Raw genomic sequence first — 12,469 nt, 5'->3', positions numbered from 1 at the left:
TCAGGGAGGGCATGCTTTCTTTGACCTTCCTTTTCTAGTTGATGTACCTGTAGAAGCCCTTCTTGTTATTCTTAGCATCCCTTGCCAATTTCGGCTCCAGCTGCACCTTGGCCTTCCTAAGCTCGTCCCTACATACCCGGGCAGCATCCCCTATACTCTTCCCAGGACACCTGATGCTGCTTGAACTTCATGTGCAGTTCCTTCTTGCCTTTTAGTTTGACCAGCAGGTCCCAGCTCAGCTGTGCTGATTTCTTACACCTGGGGATCGGGAGCTCTTGTGCTCTACAGAAAGTGTCCTTGAAGATCTGCCAGCTCTGTTCCGCCCCCTTGTCCCTGAGGACTGTTTCCCAGAGGGTCCTATTGACTAACTCCTTGAAGAGCTGGAGGTTTGCTTTCCTAAAATTCAGGGTCCTGATTAGGCTCCTCATCTGGCACGTATCCCTCAGGACCGTGAACTCCACCAGTGTGTGGTCACTGCAGCCCAGGCTGCTTCCAATCTCGACATCCCCAATGAGCTCACTCGCATTGGCGACTATGAGGTCCAGTATGGCATCCCCTTGGGTAGAGCTGTCTATTTCCTGTCTTAGGAAGTTATCATTGAGGCACTCCAGGAACCTCCTGGACTGTTTACAGCTCGCTGTGTTACTTTTCCAGCAGATGTCAGGGTGGTTGAAATCCCCCAGCAGGACGAGAGCCTTCGAGCATGATGCCTCCTGTAGCTGGAGGAAGACAGCTTCATCAGTAGGTTCCCCTTGATCAGGTGGCCTGTAGTAGACACCAACCACGAGGTTCCCCATGTTGCCTTGGTCTATAATTCCTACCCATAAGCTTTCAACTTCCTCTTGGCTGTTCTTTAGGGACATCTCTTCACACCCTATCCCTTGCTCAACATAGAGGGCAACACCTCTGCCCCTCCTTCCTCACCTGTCCCTTCTGAACAGCCTGTAGCCATTGACAGCCATGTTCCAGTCATAGGATTCGTCCCCCCAGGTTTCAGTAATGGCCAATATGTCATAGCTTTCCAGCAGCACGGTAGCTTCTAACTCCTCCTGTTTGTTGCCCATGCTGCATGCATTCGTGTAGAAGCACTTCATCCAGGGTGTTGGCTGTGATGCCTTCTTAAAGGAGCACCCCTTGGGGTGTTTCTCAGGTGTTTCCCTGCTGACTTGGACTACCTCAGGAGCCCCTGGCTCATCTCCATAAGACTTTGGCTGTGATGTAGCATCCCCAACATGCCTCAGGGCAAGAGGTCGAAGGCCCTTCCTAGCGCCCTGTCTCTCTAACCCTGATATGATGTCCCACCGCTTGTCACAGACAAGCCTAATATTATCATCCTTCTTCCTCTTCGCATCTAGTTTAAAGCTCTGTCGATTAGGCCCACAATCTCTCAGGCAAAGACCCTCTTCCCCTTTGAGAAGGGTGTTTCCCATTAGATGCCAATAAGCCCAGTGCCGTGTAGGCCATCCCGCTGTCAAAAAAACTGAAATTGTGGTGACACCAGCCACGGAGCCATGTATTAATGGATTGGATGCGTCTGTTCCTTCCAGTGTCACTGCCTGCAACTGGAAGGAGTGGGGAGAAAATAACTTGTGCCCCAGACTCCTTTACCAACCTTCCCAAGGCCCTGAAGTCCCCTTTGATTGTTCTTGGTCTGCGAGTCGCAGCTTCATCTCCATCTACGTGGAAAATCAGTAATGGGTAATAGTCCAAGGACTGTATCAAACTAGGGAGTTTCCTAGTTATGTCCTTAACCCGGGCTCCAAGAAGACAGCAGACTTCCCTGTGAGGAGGGTCTTCCCAGCATATTGGACCCTCAGTTCCCCTCAGGATGGAGTCACCTATGACTACAACCCTTCTTTTCTTCCTTGTGGGTGTGGTGATGATACAGGCAGTATGCCTTTCTGACTGTGGAGATGTCTCTAGTGTAGATTGCCCATCATCCACATCCTCATTTGACTGGCCTTCCTCATCCAGTACCTCATATCTGTTGTTCAGAGGTACTGGGGCAGGGGGCAGAGGGGGCAAGGAGAGGGTTCGCCCACTGCCCTGACCATGAACTTGCCTCCATTCACTCCCTTCATTTAGGCTTTTGCCTGTCAGGAGCAGGGTACAGGGGCCTCTTGATCCTGGTTGCTTTCTGCTTAGGTGCTCCTCTTTCCGTACCAAGGAGGGTAAAGCCTGGCTCCATCAGTCTGTTTCTTCTTCGGCCTCCCTAATGCTTCTTAACCTTTCAACTTCCTCTCTCAGCTCTGCCACCAGGCTGAGCACATCATTTACCTGTTCGCAACACATGCAGCAGTTCTCATAGCTGCCTCCCATTGCCGGTGAAAGGCTCCAGCACTCCCTGCAGCCGGTGACCTGGACGGCTGCCTGTCTCTGTGGGAGCTCTGTCTGGGTTCCCACATGCTTTCTGGCTGAGGCTGAGCACACGACCTTCTTCCGGGTGGAAGCCATAGCTAAGCTCCTTAGTCCCTTCGAGAGTGGGATGACTGCCCTTGTCGTGGTGCTCTCAGGCGACGCCCACTCACCGCTTGTTTACTCAAGTGCTCAAGTGCCCAGCGACCAGGTCGCTGTGCTCCTGAAAGGCTTCTTTTATGGGGGGGCGGGGAGGGGAATTTACGCCTCGTTTAGACCTGCCGCTGGGGGTGCTGGCTCGGCCCCGCGCCTCCTCAGCTGCCACCAGCCCCCGGAGCTGCCGGGTACCAGCCGGGGCTGGCCGCTTTTCCAGCCTTCGAAAAGCCCCAAAAACGAGCCCCTTGCCGGCCTTTTTTTGCCGCGACTGTCTTCCCCAGTACCGACTTACCTGCAGCTGGAATACGTTTGTCGGCGAGCGACCGTTGGCGCGTTCACGCCCCGTTCAAATCTCCCGCCGGGGGTGCTGGCTCGGCCCCGCGCCTCCTCAGCGGTCACCACCCGCCGGAGCTGCCGGGTACCGGCCCGCGCTGGCCGCTTTTCCAGCCTTCAAAAAGCCCCAAAAACGAGCGCCTTGACGGCCTTTTTTTGCCGCGATTCCCATCCCCAGTATGGACTTACCTGCACTGGAGCTGGTCTCGTCGGCAAGTCCCCACAAAGTTATTTTACTCGCTGACAAAACCTGCTTTTCTCAAGCCCATGATTTTTTTCTGCTTCCGCCCTTCCTACGATCCCCCACCAGCCTTTTGGCCCAGATGCTCCTGTGTTCTCTGGATGCTCAGTGCTCTCTAGCTCCCATACTATTCATCATCTCAGGCTCACTGTTATTTATGAAGTTCAGCAGAGCCTGCTCCTCTATGTAATGTCTCTCTGCCCGCTGAAATTACCTCAGGTTCCTTATTCCATGGCTCGGAAGGGGGATGGAGGGAGTGGGGGCAGACATGCACCCTTCCTTAGTATCCCATTGTTCTTGTCAGAGCTATTCAAACTCCAGTGAAACCAACAGAGTTAATGTCAGGCACACATATGGCCCTGTATCTGCAAGGGTGAAATTAAGTACTCTTTGATTGGTTATCCTGTTTACAAAAGCTATTATTCATCTGCCATCTCCTGCCCACCATGGCAAAATCAAAACAACTGCGGCTTCTGTCCTTCCTGCGAAGGCAATTGAGTGGATGGGGTCTGGACTCTACCGCTCACGACCAAAATTGACCGTTCCCATCACTGGCATTCCTGGGCAGACCCATGGGGGAGGAGGAAGCTGCACAGAAGCTGCTAAACTCCAGAAATTATTATTAGAGATAACTGTGCAGAAAGACATGGCTGTACAACTCAAAAGCTGGGACAACCTGAAGTTGAGCTTTCAGGACAAACTGCTCCAACAAACAACTTTCTTCCGTCTAAACCAGACAGAGCTGATATAAAAAGCCACCAAGACACCAGTGTGTCTGCAACAGTAGACAATGTAGAGATAGTCCACAGATACATGTATTTTACTAACTGTAGAAGGATACGCTTGACCAGATTAGACACATTTAGCTGCTCTGACCCATTGCTGGTGTTTTCTCAGTCATAAAACACAGCAGGAGTCACTAGAGAGCACAGAAACTACTTAAAGAGTTCTTCTCCTATTGATATACGCCGAGGACATGAAGTCTGCAGCATGCATGTTGTAAAGACAACGTGAAGCGCGATGTCCAGCTGAGCTCTTCCTTGGCTCAGCATGGGTTTAGGAAAGGCAGGTCCTGCCTGATGAACCTGATCTCCTTCTATGACAAGATGACCCGATTATTGGTGGAGGGAAAGGCTGTGGACATTGTCTACCTAGAATTTCGAAAAGCATTTGACACTGTCCCCCATAGAATTCTCATGGAAAAACTGGCGGCTCATGGCCTGCATGAGCATACGATCTGCTGGATCAAGCACTGGCTGGATGAGCGGTCCCAAAGAGTGGTGGTCAATGGAGTTAAATCCAGCTGGTCACAAGTGGTGTCCCTCAGGGCTCGGTGTTGGGACCATTTCTGTTTAACATCTTTAGTGATGACCTTGATAAGGACATGGAGTGTATCATCAGCAAGTTTGCAGATGACACGAAGCTAAGCGGGAGTGTTGATCTGCATGAGGATAGGGAGGCTCTACAGAGAGACTTGGATAGATTGGACCGATGGGCCAACGCTAACTGTATGAGCTTCAACAAGGCCAAGTGCCAGGTCCTGCACTTGGGCCACAACAACCCCACGCATCGGTACAGGCTTGGGGAAGTGTGGCTGGAGAGCTGCCTAGCAGAAAAGGACCTGGGGGTTCTAATTGACAAGCTGCTGAACATGAGCCAGCAGCGTGCCCAGGTGGCCAAGAAAGCCAATGGCATCCTGGCTTGTATTAGAAATAGTGTGACCAGCAGAAGGAGGGAGGTGATTGTCCCCCTGTACTCAACACTGGTGAGGCCACACCTTGAGTATTGTGCCCAGTTTTGGGCACCTCAATATGAGAGAGACATCGAGGTGCTGGAGCGAGTGCAGAGGAGGGCAACGAAGCTGGTGAAGGGCCTGGGGAATAAATCTTATGAGGAGCGATTGAAGGAGCTGGGACTGTTCAGTTTGAGGAAGAGGAGGCTGAGGGGAGACCTCATGGCTCTCTACAACTACTTGAAAGGCCATTGTAGAGAGGCTGGTGCTGGTCTCTTCTCACAGGTAATTAGTGATAGAACAAGAGGGAATGGCTTCAAACTGCAGCAGGGTAGGTTTAGGCTGGACATTAGGAAAAAATTCTTCACAGGAAGAGTGGTCAGACACTGGAATAGGCTGCCCAGGGAGGTGGTGGAGTCACCATCCCTGGATGTGTTTAAGACTCGTTTAGATGTGGAGTTAAGGGATATGGTGTAGGGGAGAACTTTGTAGAGTGGAGATGATGGTTGGACTTGATGATCTCAAGGGTCTTTTCCAACCTAAATGATTCTATGATTCCCTGGGCTTTCACCACAGAGAAAGAAGATTTCAGAGCTCTGCCTACAGGAAATAAACTGTGGATCCACCACATGTGATTAGCTTAGTTTCCTTACTTTATATTCTTTTCCCTCTGACTTCAGCTCCTTGTTATTCCCATCAATCTCATCACAGCCTGTGCCATCTTCCTCATGCTCCTGCTCTCCGTTGTTCATCCTCCTGGGCTGTGAGGAAGGAAGGCCATTCTGGATGCGAGACATAGGCTTGAAGATTACTGGGAGCCTCTGGGAAGCTGACCGGGAAATTAATGGCTTCACAGTAACCCTCTTAGGGTCACTGCAGTCAGTCAGGCCTGCAAAGCAGAGACACAAAGTATAATAGAAGCAGCACTGCAAACCTAAAGCACCTGAAGCTAGATATTTCATTGGACAGATTTCTTGCAGACTTCTAAATAACTGCACTGGGAAACACGCTCATTCTGGCAGACACTTGAAGCAGGCCAGAAGACAACACTTACCCACTTCCACAGAGCCACCAGAGGAACACCCTGGTCCTCTGGGCTTCCATCAGACAACAGGGAGCCCATGGACCTGTGGTTACTCAAAATAAGCCTGGCTTATTCCTCCCGGCTCCTCTCCCTGCCCCACAGTTGTAAATCCCTACAGCAACAGGAGGGCTACGCAGGGGACTGAAGCAGGGAAGGTTATTGCAGGGGTGCAAATACAGGGGAGAACTGTTCACTGGGGATGTGCGTTAGCTCTCTAGGCTGGGAAAAGACCCTTCTTCCCACACAAGGGCGAGCAGGCTCCAGCCTTACCTCTCTGCGAGGCTAACAGACTGTCAGACATCCTCCTCGTCTTCAGCTTGTTCTCTATCCGAATGGTTTCCAGGGCAGCTCTGCTCACCTCCCTCTCTTGGGAGTCCCAAGTCAAGTCTTGGTGAAAAAGGTGGAAGAGATCACCTCCATCCCCAGCACTGAAGTCGTGCATGCTATCTTGACTGGCCCAGCCATCCAGGGAAGAGCTGGCCCTTGAGCACGGAGATTTCACAACTCCATCCCAGAAACTCAGTTGCTTCTTCATCTGCGTTGTTAATATGGACTGAAAAGAAGCTGTAGATCAGGTAAAAAGGAAGAAGTGAGTTAGTTGACCTCATACCTTTACAATCAACCCATCTAATGAGTGAGGCATTCAAGGTTTTTTTAATCATTCATAATATCAGTTTGGTTTTATTTTTCATAAAACTAGCATCAGTTTAATTCTTCTGAACAGCACTGAGCTAGCAAGCCAGGAGAGAGAGGTTGAAGGCCCGCTGGTAAGAGGGGAAAAAAAAATATTCCCATTTCAGGCCTTGGTTTCTGTAAAGACTACCAGTAAAGACCCACATGGTGCTACTGGTATTTCTGAAAAGCATAAAAACATCTCAGCAAGCATGCAGACCTTGCCAGAGCTTCTACAGCACCATCCCATCCTCAAGGTCAGACCTGATGGGCAAGCAGAGGAAGCACTAGGAATTTAATAACCAAGACCACACATTGATAGCAAGAATAGAAACAGAACTCGCATCTCATTACCATGCCTGATTTATGGCCAGTTGAGCCACAGTCCCTGTCCTGGCTAGCAGTAGTAGTGATTTGGCTTCTGCTGATAAAGGAGGAAGCATAATGAACTATGAGAGATGTGATGCCATGCACACCGCTGGAGTACAACAGCATCATCTGCAGCTCTCTTGTTAGTCACCTACTCTGACACAGAGCCAGCACATGAGAACTGACCTCCAAGGACCATTTCTCCATGAATTTTTATTATTTTTTTTTCATTTGAGTGAGGCCATCATTGCATATTCAACCCCTTTCCATCCTCACCTTCTTCTTCAGTGGTCCAACTGCTGCCACAAAACTGCAAGTTTGAAGCAACGCTTCCATCTTGCAGAGCTGTGTATCTGGGTTCGAATTCGGGAATGCTCCCACAGTAGACAGCGACTGGGCCGCAGCACTTAGTCACCGATTCCTGGCACTGCCCTGCCTATAGGGGTTCCTGCATGGGAAACTGCTCAAGTCAGGTGGTGTTAGTACAACATAAAAATATATCCAAGCTATGCATTTTCTACAGTCTGTGAAAATCATGGCCAGAAAGTCCAAATGCTGGAGGAAGACTGCTGTTGGCAGCCTTGCAGTTACGGGGGAAACGTAACTGCACCCCAGCAGCTGCTTTCCCCATGGCTGGATGCCCCACAGCTGCAGAGGCAAGTCTCTCACTGCACCCGCTGCTGTTGGACACAGTGGAGTTGTTCCCACTGAACTCAGCACTGCCACTGCAGCAGGAGCATTGTTTCACACGTTTGATAACAAAGAGCTGTAGTGTCACACTGGACTTGCCCCAAGAACAAGAGGAAAAAATGGGGGGTAGAATAGTTTGCTCCTTTTTAACACAAACGTACCCGGATTTAAGGGGAGGCACAGGGCTAACGATACTGGAGACTGTTGTGTGACCCCTACCTCTAGAACTTCCCACCAGTCTGCAAGACGTTTCTGTAGAAGGGTGTAGATAAGATTTTATGACACATCCATGAGTAATTCTGAGACACAACTCAAACCACAAGCCAAATACTTCCAAATTTGCCACCCATTGGGAAAGGAAGGAGAAAAGCAGTTGAAACAACAGCTGTTGGAGCTAAATTGCCTGCATTATAGTATAGAGTACGGAAGGATGTGAACTGCTTTTGAAAATCCGCTCATACGTGCCTCCAAATCTCTGCAAACAGAACAACTATCGCATGGAAGCTAGGTGCAGCCAGAAGGATCAATCATGGACACAGTTCAGATAAATTATTACAGAAGGAAAAATGCCTCTGCACTCAATGGAAGAAGCAAAGGCTGGTCCCTATTAATGTGTTCTGTAAGCTTAAAACAAACAACAAAGAATGCCTGTACAAGGACTTTAGGTATCCTACTATCAATGAAAACTCACAATCAGATAAATGGTATCCTCAAGCAAATTTCAATAGAAATTGTTCATATTGCAGCAAGGCCCTGTAGTGCTCCACCCCCTGCCCAAGAGATTCAACTCTGCTCAAAAACTGTCAAAGCATTCATCTGGAATAAAGCAAGTGATTTCAGAAAGGCCGGACTTAGCTGAGGCAGTTAACCCACTTCTGGCTTTCACATTTTTTGGTAGTCTAGATAAATTCAGAGACAGCTTAAGGCCAAGGAATGAAGGTCCTTAGAGTGGTTTTAGAGCGTAATTCCCATTTTAATGAAAGGCAGGCACTAAATAGTGTTAAAGTTACAGAAGTACGTCTATTTGGACTGTGCACTTTAAAACAAGGAACAGAGGTATCATTGTGAGTGGGACTAGGACATAAAGCAAAGATTAAGGTATATTTTCTTATTGCATAGGATGAATATCTAAGAAATATGCCAGTGGTGACTTCGGCTGGTTAAAATCACCTCCTAAATGAAGCTGAGCATGCCCCATTGCTTAAGGTACTAAAAATGCCCAAGAGAAAGCAGTAAGTACCAGAAATGAGTGTATCCTGTAGCTAAAATAGAAGATTGCCTCTGCAACTGACTTACCCTGTAACACAGAGCCAGGCTCTCCATGCCTCAGTTTTGTTCCTCTGTCAGGCTGTCCTACCTAAATGCTAGCATGCTATAAATTGTAATTAGGACAGGCATTACTTATGGTACCTCCATGGCCCCCAAAGGCTTAATTGCCAAAATTCAGGGCAGAGCTCCTAATTCAGGCCAGCTACGTGATATAGAAAACCCCAAATGTACAGGTATGTAGCGCTATCCCTTTCTCCCTTGCACGGAAACCACTGTAACCAGAATGATAATGGCAGAGCAATTTGCCCGCAGCCTGGGGGAAGCACGGGGTGTGCAAGATTCACCTCCTGCCACTGCTGATAGGAGCATGGAAAACGAACTGCTGCCATTGTCCGTACAGAGGAGAACAGTGGCAGAGTGAAAAAAGCGTTATAAAATGGCTTTCTGAAGAGGAAAAAGAAGGAACACAGCTGCATTTGAACAGCTCCGAACCCTGGTGATGTTTCAGTAGACAGTAACTGTACTCCTTGTCATCCTTCTGCTGGGTTAATCAAAAGGAAACGCATCCTCTGGGATTTTCAGCTTCCTTGGATCATTAGCACCCAGTAAATGAAAACGGAGATTATTTAATGCTATCCTTACTTTCTTTCCCAACTAACAAGCTATTTTCTTTGCTGGATTCCCAGTGCAGGAAACATACAATAGCATTACGTGAAACATGCTGGTGCCAACAACCCTACAGAGCCCATCAGGATTGGAGCCGCTATGGAGGTTGAACCCAGTATTCTTAACAGCCAGAGGCTTGTTGTGAGGATAAAATGAAATTGGAGCGATGACAATTGTTTGGGTTTTTTTTGTCCAGTGGATTTCAGCTTACAGGGCTATAATGCATCTGTAGCATTAAGTTTTTACGTAGAGTAAAAAAGCCATCACCCAGTGGACCTCAGCAGTTTCCCCAGGCCTGTGGGATAATCACAAGGCAGATCCCTGTGATACTAATTGCATCTCCTCCCGCTTTTCTAAATTCTTGGTGTCAAAGCCACTTAGGTTAGACACACAAGCTCACAGGAATTGCTCCCGTATCTTTTCACACAATGATCCAAGTGTGATTACACACAATCTGTTTTCTCTTACCATCGAACTTAACTGCTTTGAGGAATTTCTGAATCAGTAAACTTGTTAGCTCAGATATTTACTGTGCATGACAGAAGAACATCACCCACATGATGCTCTTTTTACAAGTTCTGCCCTCAGCTTTCATGTGGAAGATCTTAAAAGTTCAATGTCCCTATCAAAAGGCCTGCAACGGCTGCTTCTCAGTAGAGCAGGGCTGCTCAACCATGAAACAAGAGTTACCACAAGCAGCAGCTTACCCAGGGCAGCAAATCAAGAGTTAGGGATAAGCTGATCTGAATGCCAAACCTCATTAGCTCCTTCAAAAAGCACTTGAACAATCCCTCATTCCAGCTCTAATGAGGTGTTGTGCTGGACACCACGGTTATTTGAGTACTGTACACAAGTTTGTTCCCACTGAGCACTGCGACGGTCTCTGTTGGAGCTGTGGCCAAGGGCGGTCGTTCTCCAAAGGTGTGTGATCGATTGCTCTGTGGGCTCCTGTGACTACTGAACACAATGAGATGAGAAGGAGCCAAGTACAGTGACGCACCTTTGACGCACCTTTGCCTTGAGCATAACCCAGCCTCAACCAAAAGCATTGAAAGGTTTCCTCTCCTTATTGAGGTACTTCGAAGAAGACCCTGAAACCGCAAGATCCTGAGCCCATGCAGGGGTTTGTAGCACACCTCATGCAGAGACATCCTCACCCTGAGGGGCCACCAGGTACTAATGCTGTATGAACACTAATTAGCTGACAGCAGTAATGCTGTGGGCACTAGCACTGGGAAAAGCACGCAACAGTCAGCTGCTGCTTCTCTTCTGAGAGCAGGCACACAGGTGGACATAGGATTTCTGGCATGAAGGGCTCTAGGAAAGGCTCTAGATGCCCAACACTCAATATACACGTAGGTACAGAAGCAGTCACAATCAGCACTTTGTACTATTATGTCCTCAACTTAAGTTCAACTAGTGGCCCATGTCTTGAAATGTTAGGCTGGCGGTTTTTCAGCTCACGCTGGTTTCTTTTAAAGGCATTTTCCTTAGGAATATCAGGCTCATCTCCCTCAATGCCTTCCTCTTAGCTGCCTAGGGGAGATGGGTCTCCCACCCCACACTCCTGTGTGAAGTCATCCCAGAGGGCTACTAAAACAAGTTCCCTGGCCAGTAGTTTTCTTCTGGTAGGGCCCTACATACTGGTCCACACATCCTTCATAAAGGCACCAACAAACTCCATGCACTTTGACTACAGCAAGTTTCCACAAACAGCTGCATAAATTCAAGATATCTGCAAGTGAGCATCTTAAGGGCTCTGTCCTGTTCCTGTGTAATCATCAGGCAGGGAAATTCTCAATGATCTGAAGCAATTTCATTCAGCTGCAACATGGGATCTGAGTTTTGTATGGAAAATTTTCATTATGAGTAAGAGGCATTGGGAGCACAAGGTGCAAAGCTGACATGCAAAAGCAGGAGCATACCCTCTAACAAGACCAGTTTAATTGTCCATTTTATTCCTCTTACATCTATTCCACTGAAGTCCCAGTACTGTATGTAGCGCTTTACAGTATTTAAGCACCTCTGTCTTGTTCAGGGCTTAATTCCACCATTCAAACATCACTGTAATATTTAAAGCCTCCATTCACCTAACCTACAAGGCATCACCTAACTCCACAGGCATTTCAATCCCTAGAGTACCCAAGCATCCAACGGGATGATTCCTGCTAAACACGGGGGCATCAGACCCACTGCTCAGAGCCCCACACTGTGGTGCCCAGAGGACCCAGTGCAGGACCTTCAGTCATGGTGGACAAACGCCTCTTTTCCAATACCTACCAGCTGGCAGCATCTACCTTGGGTGAGCTGGAGGCCACTAAGAGGTAAAGGAATAATGGGCTGTCACTGCAACAACCTGCATTGCTTACAGGGAGGGGGACAAGAAAGAGCTGCCAGATATGAACGTGCAACACAGTAGAGCTGGGTGATGAAACCTTGCAATGGTTTGGCTCACTGACCCGACAGAAAATACCACATTTCCCAACTGCCATCATTTCCAAAACTGAAAGTGAACAAAGCTGAGGAACAGCATGAAAAGCTGAAGACTGCAGAAGCAGGGCTAGCTCTGCTGCCGATTCATTGCCTGGCCTGCAGAGAAATAGAAATATAAATCTTAAGGTCAGAAAAATGTTAGGAGCGTATAAATGTGACCTCTGCAGGCCACAGATTTTGAATAAATCTAGTTTCTTACAGGTCAATATCTCCAACTGAAAAATGCAAATGATGCTTGGAAGCTTTGCAAAGCTCTAAAAGGCCCTGGGGTGACAGATATTACACAAATACAAGCTGTTACCATTGTCATTACAGCAATGGTCTCTGCAGCAGAGACCCAGCTCGCTAAATTGTTAGGGGTGAGGGAGCATGGATATTACCAGGAAGAAAGGGAATGGGGGGGAAAAAA

The 12,469-nt window shown here is 48.3% G+C and overlaps 1 protein-coding gene across 1 annotated transcript in view; it reads right to left on the bottom strand.

Moving 5' to 3' along the window:
* Positions 1-12,469, bottom strand: part of TOGARAM2 (TOG array regulator of axonemal microtubules 2) — a 46,788-nt gene that overhangs the window by 27,537 nt on the left and 6,782 nt on the right. The window contains exons 4-6 of the mRNA XM_054194658.1: positions 7,219-7,378; positions 6,172-6,465; positions 5,471-5,706 (exon numbers count right to left, since the gene is read on the bottom strand). Coding sequence (XP_054050633.1) covers positions 5,471-5,706; positions 6,172-6,465; positions 7,219-7,378 — 690 coding nt within the window. The remainder of the gene's footprint in view (positions 1-5,470; positions 5,707-6,171; positions 6,466-7,218; positions 7,379-12,469) is intronic.

Source organism: Rissa tridactyla, chromosome 3 (assembly GCF_028500815.1).
Source record: "Rissa tridactyla isolate bRisTri1 chromosome 3, bRisTri1.patW.cur.20221130, whole genome shotgun sequence".
In the NCBI taxonomy this organism is placed as follows: Eukaryota; Metazoa; Chordata; class Aves; order Charadriiformes; family Laridae; genus Rissa; species Rissa tridactyla.
This window is presented reverse-complemented; position numbering and strand designations above follow the sequence as displayed.